An 18,141-nucleotide genomic window follows, 5' to 3' on the forward strand; every position below is an offset into this window, starting at 1 on the left:
ACCACATGATTTATTTATTTTATGTGATAATCACTGATTACTAATAAATCTACCAGAAAGTACAACATCTTCAACTAAAACTCTTGGATCAATTGAAAAGTATTGTGTCATATTTGAACACTTGACTTTGATCTGTGCATGTCCAAGTGTCATTATGGTATTGAGTGATTCAAGATCAATTGGATCAATAGGTTTTCCATAAAATGAAAAACTTGATGAGCTTGATTCATCAGCATCATCAATATCACATGTCGTACCAGATGAATACCAAGATGGTCGATGTGTTGTTGATTTTCTGGCAGTATTTTTTGGTTTTATTGATGCACGTTGTAATATTTGTTTTGTCGTTGATTTTTTAGCAACACCAGAATTTCTAAAAATATCTCTTGGCGCTGATGGAGCTGGTGGAGGTGGTGGTGGTGTTGATGCTGGTGTTGGTGTTGGTGTTGGCAGGGATGATGTTGATGTCGATGGTATCGATGACATTGAAGCTAGTGATAATGATGGTGGTAATACTATTGGTGTTAATGTTGCTCTTGTTATTGATGTTGGTATTGATGGTTTAGGTAAAATTGGTGGAAGTTATTGTAAAGTGTCGTAATTGTTGTACATCTATTAATCGTTTATGATTAATACTGTACGTTTTATTCTTGAAATAAGTAAATTTACATCAAGTACAATTGGTTGTATAATACTTGATACCAATATACCTGGATGTTGTGATAAACTATGTTGTGTTGCTAAATTATGTGTTGTAAAACAACAATTACATTTTTTACATTTAAATACATCACAATGTTTTGTAACATGTTTTTTCATTCTTGTTTGTGTTGCACTTATAAATGTACATTCTGGACATGCATAACCACGTTGTTTAATATTTTTATTAATTTCTTTACGAAAATTTTGATGTAAATGTGAATGAAATATATTATGATGTTCTGTTCTTTGACTGCCCATAACTTTATCACCACACCAACCACAAACAAATATATCATGTGACACATCATTTGGTTCAATAGCCTTAAATACTTTACCAGGATGTTTTTTAGATGAATGAGGACGTAAAGATGTTAGTGAACCTTTTTTATTACAATAACCACATTGCATAAGTTTTGCATTATTATTACTACTTTGTTTTGTCATAACTGTTGCTGCCATTTCTTTGTATTTAAATGGTACACCTGTTAGATATTTTGATGAATAGTCATAATTTTTATGATATTTTAGCCAATGACTTTCAACAAGTGTTATTGACAATGCATTTACATCATTACAATAATAACATGTATATAATACATTTCGATCACCACTTGCACTTGTTGGTGCTGGTTTTTTTGGTATTATTTCTTCAACAATATCAGCATCATCATTATAATCATTTAAACGACGTTTTTTAATAATATGTTGTGGTTCATTTGTTGATGTACTTGGTTGATTTATTTTAATAGCTTTCCATATTTCTAATTCTGGATGATTTATTTCAATATGTTGCCATATATCTGTTTCTAAAGAAGCTGTATAACAACACTGTGAACATTTAAGTGTATGTCTATTTGCATGTACACGCATATGAGTTCTTAAACCATTTGCACTTAATGCTTTATAGCTACATATTTCACAAATAGTATTTGCTGGTTTTTTAATAGTGGTATTATTTTTTTTATTATTGTTGTTATTAACAACTACAGCATCATCAGATTTATTTAATTCATCAGCTTTACGTTTATTAGATAGTTTATCATTATTCATTTGTGGTAAAAACTGATAATTTTTAAACCAAGAATCATGAATAATTGGATCATTTTTTAGGCTTTCATTTTCTTGTGATTTATTATTATTTTTTTGTTCAATTGTAAAATCATCATCTTTGCTATCAATAATTAATGCATTATCATCATCATCATCATCATCACCATCAGAATAATAATTATTTATTGTTGATGCACCAATATTTGATATTTGTTCAGATAAATTAATGATTTTTGTATTATTTTTAGCAATAATTGGTGTTGGTTTAATTTTTTCACGTTGCATTATTTCTTGTTGTTTTTTTATACAATTATTAACCCATTCTTCAATATCAGGTTTATGATCAAGTGTTATTGTTTCAGTCATTATTTTATGTTTATCATGACAATGTTCAACAAGACGTTTACGTGATGATGCTAAATAATCACATTGTTTACATTTATAACGCCAATAATTTAATTCACGAAATAGATGACTTGTAAATTCTTCACTTGATTCTGTTATTGGATTATCACATATTGTACAAGTAAATTTATTACCAGTTGGTTGACCATATGGTCCATATGGACCAGCATCATCATTTTCAGTACCACATGTTTTTGTTAAATATTTCATTGATGTATCTTTTTTATTACCTTTTTCTGGTGATGTCCATCCTTCAAATGATGTTGTTTTTATTTTTAGCTTTGCTGGTCTTGTTGTTATATCATTTTCATTTTTTCTTTTACCTGATTTAATTGGTGATGATGTTACAAACGATGATGATGATGATGGTGTTGATGGTGTTGTCGATGTTGTTGTCGTTGTTATTGTACCAATTGTTGATGCTGTACCACTTGTTGTAACTCCTTTTTGTTGTGATTTACGTGTATCATTATCATCCTCAAATAATATACCACGAATATGACGAACTCTTGGCATACCACGAAGCCACAATGGTGTTGTATCAAATGTTTCATTATTTGTATTTTGTTCAGATGATGTATTTTTAATTTTTTTAACTTTTTCATAAACTGTTGTATAATCAACTTGCTCATTTACATGTTGTTTTGATAATAAATGTTGTTCAATTAAATATTTACCAGATGTTTTAAATTGACAATTTTGACATTTAAATTGTCCTTTTTCATTGTGTTCATTTAATGCATGAGTTGTCATATCAACTTTATTATTACATTTGTAAATACACATGTTACATTTCCAGCAATAGTTATCATTATCAGAAGTTCCTTCTTCTGCTTCATCACCACCACCAGTACCAGCAGTACCAGTACCACTACTACCACTTACTGATTGTTGGCTATTTTCTATATTTTCATTTGGTTCACGAATAACTTTAACATATGAAGGAACATCTGTATGTTTATCTCCCAAATGACGCTCAACAACATATCTATGATAATGATGATAATTACAATGTGAACATTTGTATAATTTACTTTCATGCATTTTCAAATGTATTCCTAATTTGTCAATTGGTATATTAAGTGGTTCTTGATCTGGTAATGATGATAAACAATGAGGACACTTGTAATATGCCTCATTTGAGTGCAATGCTTTCATATGATCACGTAGTCTTGAGCTATCAAGTGTCAAAAAGTTGCATTGTTCAATACTACAAATATATCTGAAACAAAGAAGTAATAAAAAATTAATTAAACTTAATTAAATGATTAAAAATAATAATAATAATCATAATGATAATGAAAACTTATCATTTACCTATTTTTATCAGGAATATATTTTGGCACAGCTTCAATATCACTCTCTGTAATATTATTATCTTTGGCTTGTATTTTAGGTCCACCAGTACTCATTCGTCCATTTTGATGTGAACTACTTGCTAAATTAACCATTTTATCAAACATTTTTTCTTTTTTATCTAAACAAGGTACTGGATTAACTGGTCCACTTTCTGGTACAGTTCTATCATTAGCATGAAATTGTAAATGTCGTATTATATTTGTACGTACTTTTGATGAATAACGACATACAGCACATTGTACTTCACGATTATATATTGCTTGACGTGGTAATAAATCAATTTCAGCTGGACTAAAACTAATTTTTTCACCAACTGGTATTTTATTATTTTGTTTATTTCCTTTTTTACTTTTTTTAAAATTAACAACTTCTTTATATGTGGCAGGATATGCATTATAAAGACCATCAACTGATGGATTTGTTGGATCAGCTGGTATCATTTTACCATGTGCAAATTTATGTTTTAATTTTAAATGTCCAATTGCTTGTTTATGTGATGAATATCTTGATGTACATAATGAACAACCAAATCTTTTTAATCCATGCATTTTTAAATGATCAATTAATACACTTAATTTTGAAAATTTTTTCTTACAATGATAACATACTGGAATTCTTGGTCCAGTTACAAAATTACATTTTTTTAAATGTTCTCTTAATAAATCACCAGTCATTGCACTAAATGTACAATTTTCAAAACCACATTTATACAATTGACAACCAGAAAAACCTGTATGTTTTATATCATCCAATGTACGAGGTGGTTGTGGTGGCTGTAATCCATTGCTTGAATCAATATTATCATTAATAATACTTGGATCTTTAACATCAATAGGACCATCAGATATATCATTACTACAAGAATCATTATCAAGTGAATAATCATTTGTTATATTTGTTACATTTGTTTTAATATCATCAATTATTGTATTTATTGGTGATGATGTTTTTATATTTGTTTTAATAACAGAAGGTCTTAGTGTATTTTTACCAACTGGTTCAATACATTCTAAAATTTCAATATCACTATCATTATCAACATTATTATCATCATTGTTATTTTGATAATTCATAGTCACTGGTGGATTTGATTTATCAATGGAATTCAACAGCTCTGGATTATCAAGTACATTAATATTTATAAATTCATCACTACAATTTAAATGATCAATTGGAAGGCTTGATAAATCAGTAACTTCAATATTATTAAATTGTTGTACAATTAATGAGCTTGTATTACTATTATTATTAATAAATTGATTTGTTGGAATAACAGTTGCTTGTGTTGGATCAGTACAGCTGTTACGTTGTATGACATTATTTATTTTATCATCTGTCATACATAATATACGTGATATTTTAGCATGATCATTAAATGTATTTAAATTATCAATATCTTGATTATTTTTTTGATTAATAATATTAGCTGGAATTATTGTTTCACTATTACCATCACTGTCATATAAATTAATAACTTCAGCTTTTTGTGATGTAGCTTGAATTGGTGATGGTAATATAAATGCTGGTTGTGTACGTTTTAAAGTAGGTGAATTAACTTGTAATAATGATCTTTTTGAACGTTGATATGTTATAGTATCATTTTTTTGTTCTAATTTTTGATAATTATCATCTAAATCATGTACAATTAATTGTTGTACAATGTCAATAAAACGTGTACATGGTTTTGGTATATTACGTTCAATAATTTTAGCTGGACGATAATAATGTAGCAGTGATAAATGTTTATGTAAATCTTCTTTTTTATCAGCTCCATGTTCACAATATAAACAATGAAATCTATGATATTGATGTATTTTATAATGATTTATTAATTGTTGTATACTCAATGATGGACTTGGACATATATGACAATTAAATATTGTTGTTGAACCATGATTTTTTTTTAAATGTACAACAAATGCTTCAGTAACATAAAATGATTTATCACAATTATGTGAACATGAATATGGTTTTATAAAATCATTTTTATTATATGTATCATCAATTTCCATTGTTTTTTCACCTTTTAAAACTGATATTGGTTTATCAGTATGTACTGATAATTGATGATATTCAACATATGAATGTGATGCTGCACGATAAAAACAATATGAACATTGATATGCACAACATGCATGTCTGTTAATTAAATGACTCTGCATATCATCCAAATGAAACATTGATTCACTACAATAAGCACATTTTTGATAATCAAATGGTGGTAATTGTCCATTTAAATTAACATATGTATTAGCATGAGTTTGAAAATGATTTGAAAATTCATGCATATCATCAGTTGTAAATGAACAAGCTATTGACATACATTTATATAATTGACGTAGCTTTGGTAATTGTAACATTGCTGTATATGCATCACTTGTTTTTTCTTTTGGTGCTAAACAATTATTTAATAAATTATTATCTGGCATTTTTTGAAATGGTCCAATTACTTTTAATATTTTAACACCTTTATTTATATTATTATTATGATGTGAATTTGAAAATATTGGTATTTTATTTTTTATTGATTTTGTTGTTAAATTTTGTGATGTTGCTGGTACTAATAATTGATTACCTGGTAACATTGATAATATTTGTTGGTGTGATAATGGTGATGATGATGATGCTGATGTTGTTGTTGTTGTTGTTTCTGTTGTTGTTTCTACTGCAGTTATTGGTGAAATTTGACATGATATAATTGGAATTGCTTGTGGTACATTTGTTTTAGATAATGTTGTTGTTGTTGTTCCTGTTGATGATGATGATGGTGTTGATAATAGCTTTTGAATTCTTTTTGATGACAGTAGTCTAATTGGTTTTGGTGGTGGATTACCAGTTGTTTTATTAATTGATTGTAAAACAATTTTACCAGTTGGTATTTGAGTTAAACTTGTTATAATATTATCTAATTTTTCAGTTCTTGAACGTTTTAGAATATTTGGACTTGGTTTTTTTAATATTGATATACCACTGGTATTCATTATTTTCATTGGTGATGTACCAACTGCTTTACGTATATCATCAACCAATGGACTTTCTTCATTATTTGTTGTATTTGGTGCAAGACTCATGACATTTTCAATTCTTAAAAATGAACAAGAATTATCATCATCATTATTATCATTATTATTACTATTATTATTATTAATATTGTTTTTTTCTTCATCAACATTATTATCATTAGTTTTTTGTTCATTTAATGTTGTTTCATTTTCATTACCACAAGATAATTTATCACCACTAAGTCGTCGTAAACGAAGAAAATTATTTTTTGGTATATTTGTTTTTTCATCTTTTGTATTATTATCATCAGAATTATTATTACTACTACTACTTGTACTAGCTGTACTTGTTTGTGTATTATCATTTGAATTATTTTGTTCAATTAGCTCGTTAATTGTTGATTTTTTATTTTCATTTAAATTATTAATGTCATCAGTCATTGATGTATTTTTAGCAGCTTCAAGTTGAGCAGCTAAACGTTGAATTGTTGAATTCATCATTGGATTTGATGATAAATTATTGACATTATTTTTTAAAAGTGAATTTACATCTGTTGGCAATTCGGAATCAGAAACATCATCACTTGTATCAGATTCATATGTTCGTAGCTCGGGCATATCATCCTCATCATCATTATCATCATTATTATTATCACTCGTTTCATTATCATTTGAATTATTAATATTTTTATTTGTTTTATCATCAAATAATGTTAATGGATCTTTTAATATTTTTTTATCTGAATCATGTTGTTGTACCACATCATCTGAATCAATATTTTCTTTTTTAATTGTTTGGATTTTTGATTGTTGTATATCTGAATGAACATCACAAGCCAATGATTCAGCTGTTGATTTAACAGGTTTATCATTTTCTGAATCATTAATTGTTTGTTCAGCTTCACTGTGTGAATATCTTAGAGTAAATGATTCATCAATTTGTTCATCTTCATTATGATTTTCATTATGATCATCATTATCATCATTATGATCGTCATCTTCGCCAATAATTGAAGCTGATGGTAATGGTGATTCAGGTTGATGTGTTGTCATTTTATTTTTTAATGTATCAATTATTGATAAACCATTTTCAGTTGTTTTTTCTTTTTGAATTTTAGAACCATTAAGAATTTCTTGCATTTTCTTTTTTCTTTCAATTGTTATTTCATCTTCTTTATTTTCTAATTCTGGTGGACAAACAAATGCATTAATTTTTTTAGCTGTTGAATTATCACAATCATCAGTTGAATTTAATAATAATTTAACTGGAAATTTTTCACGTATTTTAACATCAGGTGTTTTTACAGGTGTTACATTATCATCAGAAATTTTAGTATTATTATCATCATTATCTTTTTTTAATTTACATGGTGTAACAGGTGATCCAAAATCTGATTCATCAATTGTACGCATTTCTGGATCTGAATTATCATCACGATCAAGTTCATTTGTACCAAAATAACCAGACATACTTATTTTTTGTATTTCAGCATTGCTACAACTTTGATGATAAATTTCTATGTGTTTAGAAATATTTGATTCTTTCAATTGTAAAAAATTACAGCTTGAACATAAATAACCATGTACATCATCGCTAACAGCATTTGGTAATAATTCTTCTCTGTGTGATTCATTATAATTACCAACTTTTTTTTTACATACTTTATAAAAATGTGAACGCATTGCTTTTCTTTGACTTGTTTGATATGAACATGCAGTACATGAAAAACGAAATTCACCAGTATGTGATGAACAATGATCATAAAATAATTCAATAGCAATATCTTTATTATCTTCAATTGTCCAAGCACAAAAACGACATGTAAATTTACGAATTGATTCTTTATTTAATTTTTCACTTAATTTAATAAATGTATCATCAATAAATTCATTAACAGCACGTTTTGAATCAAGTATACTTAAACGTGATATCATAACTTCATTATTTGTATGAACATTTTTATAATGTTGAACGATATTTTTACCATTAAAATTACACAATAAACATGTAAATTTTTCTTGATTAATATATGCATGATCTCTAAGTGTATTTAAATCAAAATCAATTTTAATATTATCAATTTTTTTATCTGTTACATCTAATTTATCTTTAATGTCTGTTAAATTATTAAGAGCTTTATCATCACAATTATTAACGACATTTTCAATAGCTTCATCAATTGATTTATCAGATGTATTTAGATCTTGTTCTTGTGATTTATTATTTTCATTTTCTAAAGGTAAATCTGTTGTTGTTGTTGTTGTTGTTGCTGTCGTTGATGGTAAAACAGTTGTTATTTTCTTTTTCTTTTTAGTAACAATACCCATTTTCCATGAATTTCTTTTTCTCTTTTTTTTAGCAAGTGGTTTTTTAATATTTTTTGGAGCTGTAAAATCATCATCACCGTCAATATCAATGTCACCTTCACCATCACTATCATACATTTTTTTAACAGTTAAATCATCAAGAACATTTTCAATAATTTCTTCATTTTTATCAATTGACATTGTTGAGCTTATATTTTTTTTATTATTACATTTGATACTTGATGCATTACTATCAGCTATTGAAATATCAGAAGTAACACTTATTTCATCATCTAGCTTTGATGAATTTTCAATGACAACATTATCATTTGAAATAATATTTTGTACTTTTTTCTTATTTATTTTTGTTGATTTTTTATCTGTTGATTTTTTAACAATTTTATCATCAGAATGTAATGATATATCAACAGTCCCAGCCATACCTGATATATCAAGACAAAAACTACTGTCATCTGAAAAACTATCAAACATAGTATCTTGATCAATTTTATTTTCATTAATTATTTTTTTAGTTTCTTTGAATCTACCACTACGTCTTAATGTTAATTTATTGTTATCTTCTTCATCTGGTTTATCTGCATCACTGTCTATCTTTAAAATACCTTTTTTAGATTCAACTTGTTCTTCAGATTCTTTTGGTTTTTCATTATCACTTTCTGATGATGAAGTTACATATTTTTTTGAAATTTCAACACTTTTTTTATTGTTTTTTTTATTATTATTTAATTTATTATTGACTTTTGTTTTAGATTTATTTATATTATTGTTTATTTTACTTTTAGATCTTCTTGTTCTTGGTAATGCTTCATTATCATCATTATCATTATCTGATATATTATCATTTTTAGGATCATCAGGAGAATCAACATTATCATTTAATCTTGAATTTGAATTGTCATTTAATTTTGTACACGATCGAGAACCTGTTGCACTTACAACACCTTCACAAATAAACATTTCACGAATGTCTTCTTGTAACATTTCAAGTGAATTTCTACGTTTTTTTGCTGGTTTTCTTGGTTTTCGTACAGGAAGTACAGAAATTACAGGTTCAACTGGATCATCTTTCACTGACTCTTTAATTTCTTCTTGTTCATTTACTTTTGTAACTTGTTCAATTTTTTGTTCTTCTATTTCTTCAATTTTAATTTTCTCATTATCATCTTTTTCTTCAGCTTCAATTTCACTTTTTTCTTCTTCAATTTCAATTTTTTCAATAGACTTTTTCTTACCTTTTCTTTTACGTTTTTTTCTTATTTTACCTTTGGCTTTGGTAACTTGACGATTCGTTTCATTCAATTTATCTGAATCTTTTGTTTTAACATTTGTTTCAACATCATCAAGTCTATCAGCAAGACACTCATCATCAGAACTATCTGACTCAATAATTCTTTTCTTTTTTTTAATTAATGGTTTTTTAGGCTCATCATCATCATCATCATCAGAACCATTATTTTCATTATCATCCAATAGAAGAAGTTTTTGTATTTTTTTAAATTTTTCTGAATTTAATGTTCTTAATTTTTCAAGTAATTCTTTTTTATTTTCATTATTTTTTCCTTCACCATCTTCAAGTGACATTCTAATTAATGTCTCAATCCATTCTTGATCAGCACCTTTTGTTTTAGCTTTCTCTGATTCTTTAACTTTAATATCTTTATTTTTTTCATCAGTTGATGAAGAATTATTACTTGAAGTATCAACAACTGCTTCTGAATTATCTTTACTTATTTTATCTTTATCATCTGTTAATTCTACTGATGTTAATTTTGTTGTTGAATCAAGCTCCGTCAATTGATTATCTTTTTCTATACAAGATTGTGTTATATCAGTTGTACTTGATACTTCCATTTTTTTCTCGTCATTTTTTATTTCTTTATCACTGTCACTTTTTTTATTATCCAACTCTGTATTAATATTAGAAACACTTAATTGTTCAGTATTTTTTTCACTATCTGATATGACTAGTGGTGGTGGTGATGGCACTGGCGATCGTGGTGCACTTGGTTTTGGTGGTGTTGGTGGTCTTGGTGTCATTTCTGGTCTTTTATTTTTAAGCTTTGGAATTTTAAATGTTTGAAGACCATAACCTTTACCTGTTTTTGATGACGTATCAATAGCACCATAAAGACTTTCTAATGGTGATAGCATTGTCTCTTTGTCATTATTACTTTTATTTTCATCTGAATTTTTTTGTAATTCAAGACTACTTGATTGTATTGATGTTTTTAAATTATGTCCAACATTAGTTGGTCTAATTGATTCTTTTGAATCAGTACTTCGACGTCTAGGATCTCTATTAATTCCAGCACTTGATATTTCTTTTGATTTTTGTGTTGAATTATCCGTCGACATTGTTCTCAAATCTTTACGAGACGAGGTTATAATTGGAATATTTGGACTTGGCTTAGATGGAGATCGATCATGACGAAATCTAGGATCTCTATTATTCTCAGACATCGTTCTTGTCTCTCCACCAAAACGAGGATCAGATGATTGTGATTTACCTCTATTTTGCATGTCATGTCTTCTATTAAAACCAGAATGTTCAGCCGAAAAACGATCATCAATTGGTTGCCGCCCCCATAGAGAAGGTGGACCACGTGGTGGCTCTACTGGAGCTCTTTGTCTCGGTCCATTATTATAAATAGTATCAATTGGTCGATTTATCGGATTATCCCAATGACTACGATAAGGAGGTATATTATAAGAAGGTATATTTGACATAAGCGAAGGAATTGAATGTTCTTCAGGATATTGTGGTTGAACATGTGGCATATTCATGTCTTGAGGATTCATTTGATTTCTATTGGGTATATGATTAAATTGATTTGTCATGTAGTGAGAGGGAATACCAGAATTAATGGGAATATTTTGAGGTGCAATTGGTGGTGAACTATGAGGAACATTCCAACCTCTATCAGAAGCAAATGGAGGACGTTGTTGCATTGGTAAATTTTGATCATACAAGCTTGGTATAATATTTTGTGATGATGGATTTGTATTCCACAGTGAATAATCACGATCAGCTTGATGATGTATAGGTGGCGGTGGTAGGGGTGGGGGTGCTGCCATCTGTTGTCGATTATGATTTCGATGAAAATCTTGTTCTGCTCGAGGAGAATACATATCCGTTGGACCAGATGAATGACAATGACGATTATCTGAATCATCAACAACTGACGGAAAACCTTCTGTTTGAATTTGTAAATTTGTTTGAACTAAATTAGCAATATCACCATCTGATAACTTTGAAAAGGCACTATTTATAACATTAATATCTAACGAGGGTTCTGGATTATTATGACGTTCAAAATTTCCATAACCAGGTGATAAAACACGATCAGCACCAACTGGAGACGGTAACAATGGCTTAGAATCGGATCTTCCAGATGGAGGTCCTTTACGAAATTTAACAATATGTTTATCAACTTCTTCCCATCGACGTTCACTTTCCCTTTCAATATCATGTTGTGTTAAAACAAATTTTGTCGATGATGATGATGATGATTTTTGTTCATTATATTTATCTTGTCTTTGAGAATCAATTGGATTTTTAGTATTTCTAGATAAACGACAACGACTGTCACTTGATAACATTGATGGATCCTCCATTTCAGTAGTTGATCCATCATTTAAAAGTTCTGTCAAATCTTCAATTGATAATGGTGGTTCAACTGGTACTCGTGGTGGTGATACTAATAATGGAGTTGGAGGTTTTGAATTATTTCTTGTTGGTGATAAAAAATTGTCTCTACTACGTTGCATACGAGATTCAGGAGATGAATTTTTTTGATTTTTATTATTATCATTTTTAGTATCATTATCAAGTGAATTTGATCTATGAATTTCCGATGGTAATCGACGAAGATTTGACGCCACTGGTGCTGTTGATAAATGTCTACTTTGAGATCGTGAATCATCACGTGGTCTTGACGATAAACTACTTGATGATGAATTCCAATCATTGTAATAAGTATTTGTTGGATTTTCTTTATCTAAATTATTACATGATCTATTGTCACTACGTTCTGTTGGAATGATAATTGGATCTTTTGTAGGCACTGATTCACTTTCATCTGGACTTGCTGGTTTATCTTTGTCGGATGAATAATTTTTCGCATTGTTTTGTGAATAATCATGCTTACTTTCAGTTGGAATAACTATTGGAGTTTTACTTTTTGATTGATGATACTCTTCAGGGCTTGCTGGTGGACTAGGACTGGCTGGACCCTCGTACATTTTTCGTCGTCTTACTCTAGTTGAATTATCATTATTTCTTTGATTTTTAACACTGTCGTTTTCCGCAGTTTTATTTTTTACTTCTTTATCAGTTGTATCTTTGTTATCAATTTTTTTAGAGCTTGATAAATTCAGACCACTAGTTCCCTGAAAATTATTTTCAATTAAAAATCTTTTGTGCAATAAAATTTGCTAAAATATCAACTAAAAAAAAAACAATCTAACAACCAAAAATTTATAGTAAAAAAATAATTAAAAAAAAAACTAAATTAAATTCAACATTGATTGTTGACTTTTTTTTTACGTTTTTTTTTAAATAATAAAAAATTACAGTGAAATATCTAGCAGCCAAAAATAAATTTACATGTGAAAATTAATATCTACCTTTTCTACTTTGCTTTGAAGATTCTGAAGTACATCTTCACATTTTTCCAGAGTTTCAATCTTCAACCTGTTGAAAAATCAAAAGAAAAAAAAAACAAACGTGAATCGAACGCCAAAAAAAAAAAAAGAACTAATTCAATACACACACAAAGTGAAATGCAACAACTAAAAAGTGTACATATTTATTTTTGAAATGATATATACTCAAAGCCATGCTAGCGTGATGAATATAAATAAATTTTTAAATTAAAAAAAAAAAATGAAAAAAACAGGCAAAACGTATGCAAAATTCAGAAAAACTAAAATGAAAAATAAATGAAACAACTAAATGAAAAAGCATCATAATATGCTGAAATAAATAAATGACTTTGAGATAAGTAATCATCATCAATTGGTAGAATAAAGTTGTCATGAATTCTGCATACGTTGTACCATCACAAGTAGTAAAATTCATTGTGTGTTAATTCAGTATGAATTAATATATCAACATACTTTCTTCCGGAGCTAGTTAAAATTCCATGTAGTTGCTTCATTTTACGTAATTGTACTTCACGTGAATTATCCTTAACACCACGTAGTCTATTGATCATAACCTCAAGAAATGGAATGTATTTTTGCATATCAGCAAATTTTTTATCGTACTCGTCCATCTTGCTTCTTTCTCGTGGCATCACCTGCGTTGACAATTACAATTTCTTCTTTTATTTATCTTCAAAATCCACATTAATTCGCATATAATATTTACAAATTATTAACAATTAATTAACAATTTTTTTTATAATTATATTTAAGCTAATATTGCAACAGCTTGTCAACAGTAATTATCAGAAAAAATCAATCTACACAATTGGAAATATTATTCAACAAAATTGAACCAATCAATTTAAAAAAAAAAAAAAAAAAACCAACACGAACACGAACACTTTAATTGAAGCAAATTTAAATGATAAATTACATAATCTTAAATCTATTGATTGTGACAAAGTTCAACTGTCCAGAGATGGACTTGATATTCATATAAAAATATAAACTAAATTTACAATTCCCATTACTTAAATATTCTGCGCATGTGTCAATATTAAATATTATTTTAGATTATTAAATAATCATTTATTTATTTTAATATTGAATAAATCATTTTACACATTGTCATTGTAATTTGTTTTTATTCATTAATATCCAATTGTAAATGAACAAGTTGGATAATTTAATTTGTTGTGTTTCCTTCGTTTTGTTTATCAACAAAATGTCATTTAATTTATTATTGACATGAAAACAATGCAAATAAATTAAATGGTTTGTCAGTGATATGCTTAGACGATTTTATTTATCCATCTACCGCTAGCCCACAGCACCAGATTCTCTCATAGGAATGACAAGGCGGTTCTCAATAGCCACCTTTTTTTTTTTTTTCCATCATTGAGTTATGTACACATTGGAGTTACACTACAAACTTTCTGAATATTCCCAACAATAGCATATCATGATTTTTAGGTTCTCAACTTAATTATAATAATATTTTTTCTTTACTATCACAATTGGTGGCTAAGAAAATTGATTATTATCTTTTTTTTTCTACGACTATTTTTGATTATAATTGTGAGTTATTTTCATCATCAACACTCATCAAAATAATATTAATTTTTATAATTAAATTTGTGATATATAATCAAATTTATTTTTTTCAATTAATTTTTATTTATAAAAATATTTAGCAATGTTTATTTTAATCTACAAATATACCTTTATATTTTTTATTTAATTTTAGACTTTTACCGTCGTGTGTAATATGTGTTAATAATTAAAGAATTTCATGTGTTTGATTTGATAAAGTTGATAGTAATTAATTTATAATAATTAAACTAAGTGAATTGAGCAAAGTGAGTAAAGCAAAATGTTGGGATAGCAGAGATGATGATGATGTTCTTGGAATCACCACACAGTAGATACATATATAGTGCGACGGTCAAAGTTGGTTAGAACAGTTGAGACAATATTCACAAAATGGTATTGCTTTGCCGGGATTGGTCGGGATCTCAAAAGAAGATATCAAATTATTCTTCTTGTTCTTAATATACTGTGCTTAATTTACAATAAACCACATTGTTGTTGTTTATTTAAAACAACAATCAGATGATTATTATTTTTTCTAATAATTTATTTACCCACCGTTTAATTATTCAATTATTAATCAACTTGATATGTTCAATGCTAGACAAGCAAATAGTATTAATAAATCATCACTTGTTGGCACTGTTACTCTTGCCGTCACAATATCACTTATTAATATTATTATTAATTGGCAATAAAGCCTCAATTAAACACTAAAACTGATCACTCAATGATCAGTGTAATAGAAAAAAAATTATAATTTTTCTATAATGCCAATTTCTTGTAAGTCGTTGTTGTCTCGGCCCATGTCTCCCACTTTATCACACTGACGTCATTAATACCGGCATATCCTGTCCACCATTATTCCGGAAGTTGCGACACTAGCGCTGTCGGAAATCTCTACGGAGCATTATAACACTAGGATATGCACAATTTTTTTTTTTTTTTTTATAACTGACACTTTTTTACGTTATCAATTTTATTTTTTCTGGTATTCTTATCAGTATTAAATTACTGATAGTAAATTTGTTTTATTTTTCAATAAACAAAGGGCCTGATTAGATTTCAGACTGTATCAAATTTTAGCTTTATATTATATCTAGCAACATATAATTTTCACTTGCATAATTGTGTCTATTATTTAACAAAATGACTTGATAATTTCAGTACATTTTTTTTTGTAGAGAAAGCCAGCTTGTAACTTCATTTCACTTCATTCGGTTGATTATTATTTTTTATTATTATTATGAGATCTTTTGATATGAAAATGCCTGTTTATCAGAATCTTTGTAGCTTTTTTTCAGGAAAACAGGATTTTTGAAACAAATGATGCTGTGTTTTTCTATTGTTGAAATTGAGTCAAAACTAAGACGTAATATAAAAAGCTATTTAGCTATTCACAGCTAAGCTATTGACAGTTGCAAATAATCTCGCAATATTCCACCCAATACACTCACAATAAATTTGATGCTTTACAAACAACCACTGTGTCAAATTATTATTAACAACCAATTATTTCCTTTACTATAATTTGCCAGTTAAAATTATTGGCTCGTCAAAATTTTTTTATGGCTACATCGACATACGATGGTCTAACAAAATACACACTTATATTCCCCCAATTGAACAATTTATGTATTGTTAATTTTGATTATCTTGTACTCAAGTCTCAAAGTATCAGATATTTATGCTTATAACATTGAAAATCACAATCACCAAAGGCCTATGATAAAGATTAGTTAACTACAGATTTTACAGTGAAAATAATTTATACTGAAAAAAGAAAATACACCTATATATTTTCTGTGCTTTACAAACAAAAGATTAGTTTAAATTTTTGTTCATTCAAGCTTGTTCAAGCTAGCCATTAATAGACAATAAAAGAGTAAAAAAAAAAAAAGCAGATCTAAAAAGTCTGATCATCTATATTCACAATGGCTGACAATACTATCAATCATTGTGGGTTTTGATGTTCAAATAAAAATCTACAAATACAGAATAATCAAGTGTAATTAATTCTTCATTACGATGAACTTACCAGATATTAAATAAACTTAATAAAATTGTCAGTCAAGTCACAATCACAGTTGTCTTTTATTATTATTATTATTATTTTTCATTATATTCCAATGAAAGTTAAATAATTTTTTGTGTGAAAGGAAAAGTAGTAGTAGTCTTATAAAAAAAAAATTAAGTAAAACAAAAAATAAAAACAAAAAAAACGTACTTGTATTAAACTTGTTGGAGTAAATTGTTGTATCACTATGTTTATCTTTGTCGAATAAACGACTAGTAATAAATGGGCCACACTCAACTGATCTCTTCTTTTGCATTCATGGCGACCTCTAATGTTTTTTCAGAAAAAAAAATATAATAAAATTAATAAAAAAAAAAAAAAATCATTCATCATTTGAACCCTTTTTCCATACACAATGTCAAACTTACCATTATTATTATTTTTTTAAAAATGATTATTTAAAGCCGAAACATTTTAATTATTTATAATTATCATAGGGAATTAATATTATATTATTTATAACTGCCTGATGGATGGCTTCTTGAACAGGAATGTGCATACATTTTTTTATTTTTATTTATTTCAATTGTTATGCAAAATTTTCAGGTATTTTTTGTTGAGAAAAATAATGTCACAATGTTAACGCGATAAGCGATTTTTAAGGGGTGCTAAATATAAAACAATAATAACTGGAGGGATGATGATGAGGTAAGAGATCAATATACACGATATTAGTATTGAGGTGAAAAATTAATAACAAAAAATTTTAAGAAATGGCAAAAGCGTCTTAACTGTGATCAACAGTGATCAAGGTATTTACGCCATTTTGTATTATGGCGCAAATCGACGACAAAATATTAAACTAGTTGGTTGAAAGAAGGGGCAACATGGGGAGAGAGAGAGACAAAGGAAAGGAGAGAGGTTTTTTTTTTTTAAACAATTATCATTATTATCATTGTTATTGTTTTTTAAATTTCAATTGCCATGTGGTTATTTATCCCGGGCATAATAAACTCTTTTAATTATCCTCTTTTTTTCTAA

At 27.7% G+C, this 18,141-nt stretch overlaps 2 protein-coding genes across 5 annotated transcripts; both read right to left on the reverse strand.

The window, feature by feature from the left end:
- Positions 1-30: 30 nt before the first annotated feature.
- LOC122848459 lies at positions 31-582 on the reverse strand. Its single transcript, XM_044146541.1, has one exon. It carries the CDS (start codon positions 484-486, stop codon positions 31-33), a length of 456 nt encoding a protein of 151 aa, XP_044002476.1. The 5' UTR covers positions 487-582.
- Positions 582-17,935, reverse strand: LOC122848343. Of its 4 annotated transcripts, none has more exons than XM_044146342.1 (6): positions 17,529-17,935; positions 17,311-17,428; positions 13,965-14,146; positions 13,473-13,539; positions 3,475-13,235; positions 582-3,379 (listed from the first exon to the last, which is right to left on the reverse strand). In XM_044146342.1, exons 3-6 carry the CDS (start codon positions 14,141-14,143, stop codon positions 616-618), a joined length of 12,771 nt encoding a protein of 4,256 aa, XP_044002277.1. In that variant the 5' UTR covers positions 14,144-14,146; positions 17,311-17,428; positions 17,529-17,935; the 3' UTR covers positions 582-615. The 4 variants fall into 4 exon arrangements, with proteins under 4 accessions (XP_044002277.1, XP_044002275.1, XP_044002276.1 ...); XM_044146340.1 differs by having other exon boundaries at positions 17,122-17,428; positions 17,529-17,918; XM_044146341.1 differs by lacking the exons at positions 17,311-17,428; positions 17,529-17,935 and adding an exon at positions 15,642-15,914.
- Between the last annotated feature and the right edge of the window lie 206 nt (positions 17,936-18,141).

Source organism: Aphidius gifuensis, linkage group LG2 (assembly GCF_014905175.1).
Source record: "Aphidius gifuensis isolate YNYX2018 linkage group LG2, ASM1490517v1, whole genome shotgun sequence".
In the NCBI taxonomy this organism is placed as follows: Eukaryota; Metazoa; Arthropoda; class Insecta; order Hymenoptera; family Braconidae; genus Aphidius; species Aphidius gifuensis.

Coding starts and splice junctions, on each gene's coding strand:
- LOC122848459 (XM_044146541.1), bottom strand. CDS start 486: ATGTCATCGATACCATCGACATCAACATCATCCCTGCCAACACCAACA.
- LOC122848343 (XM_044146342.1), bottom strand. CDS start 14,143: ATGCCACGAGAAAGAAGCAAGATGGACGAGTACGATAAAAAATTTGCT. Junction 13,540..13,964: donor TTAACTAGCTCCGGAAGAAA/GTATGTTGATAT, acceptor ATTTTTCAACAG/GTTGAAGATTGAAACTCTGG. Junction 3,380..3,474: donor TATATTCCTGATAAAAATAG/GTAAATGATAAG, acceptor TCTTTGTTTCAG/ATATATTTGTAGTATTGAAC.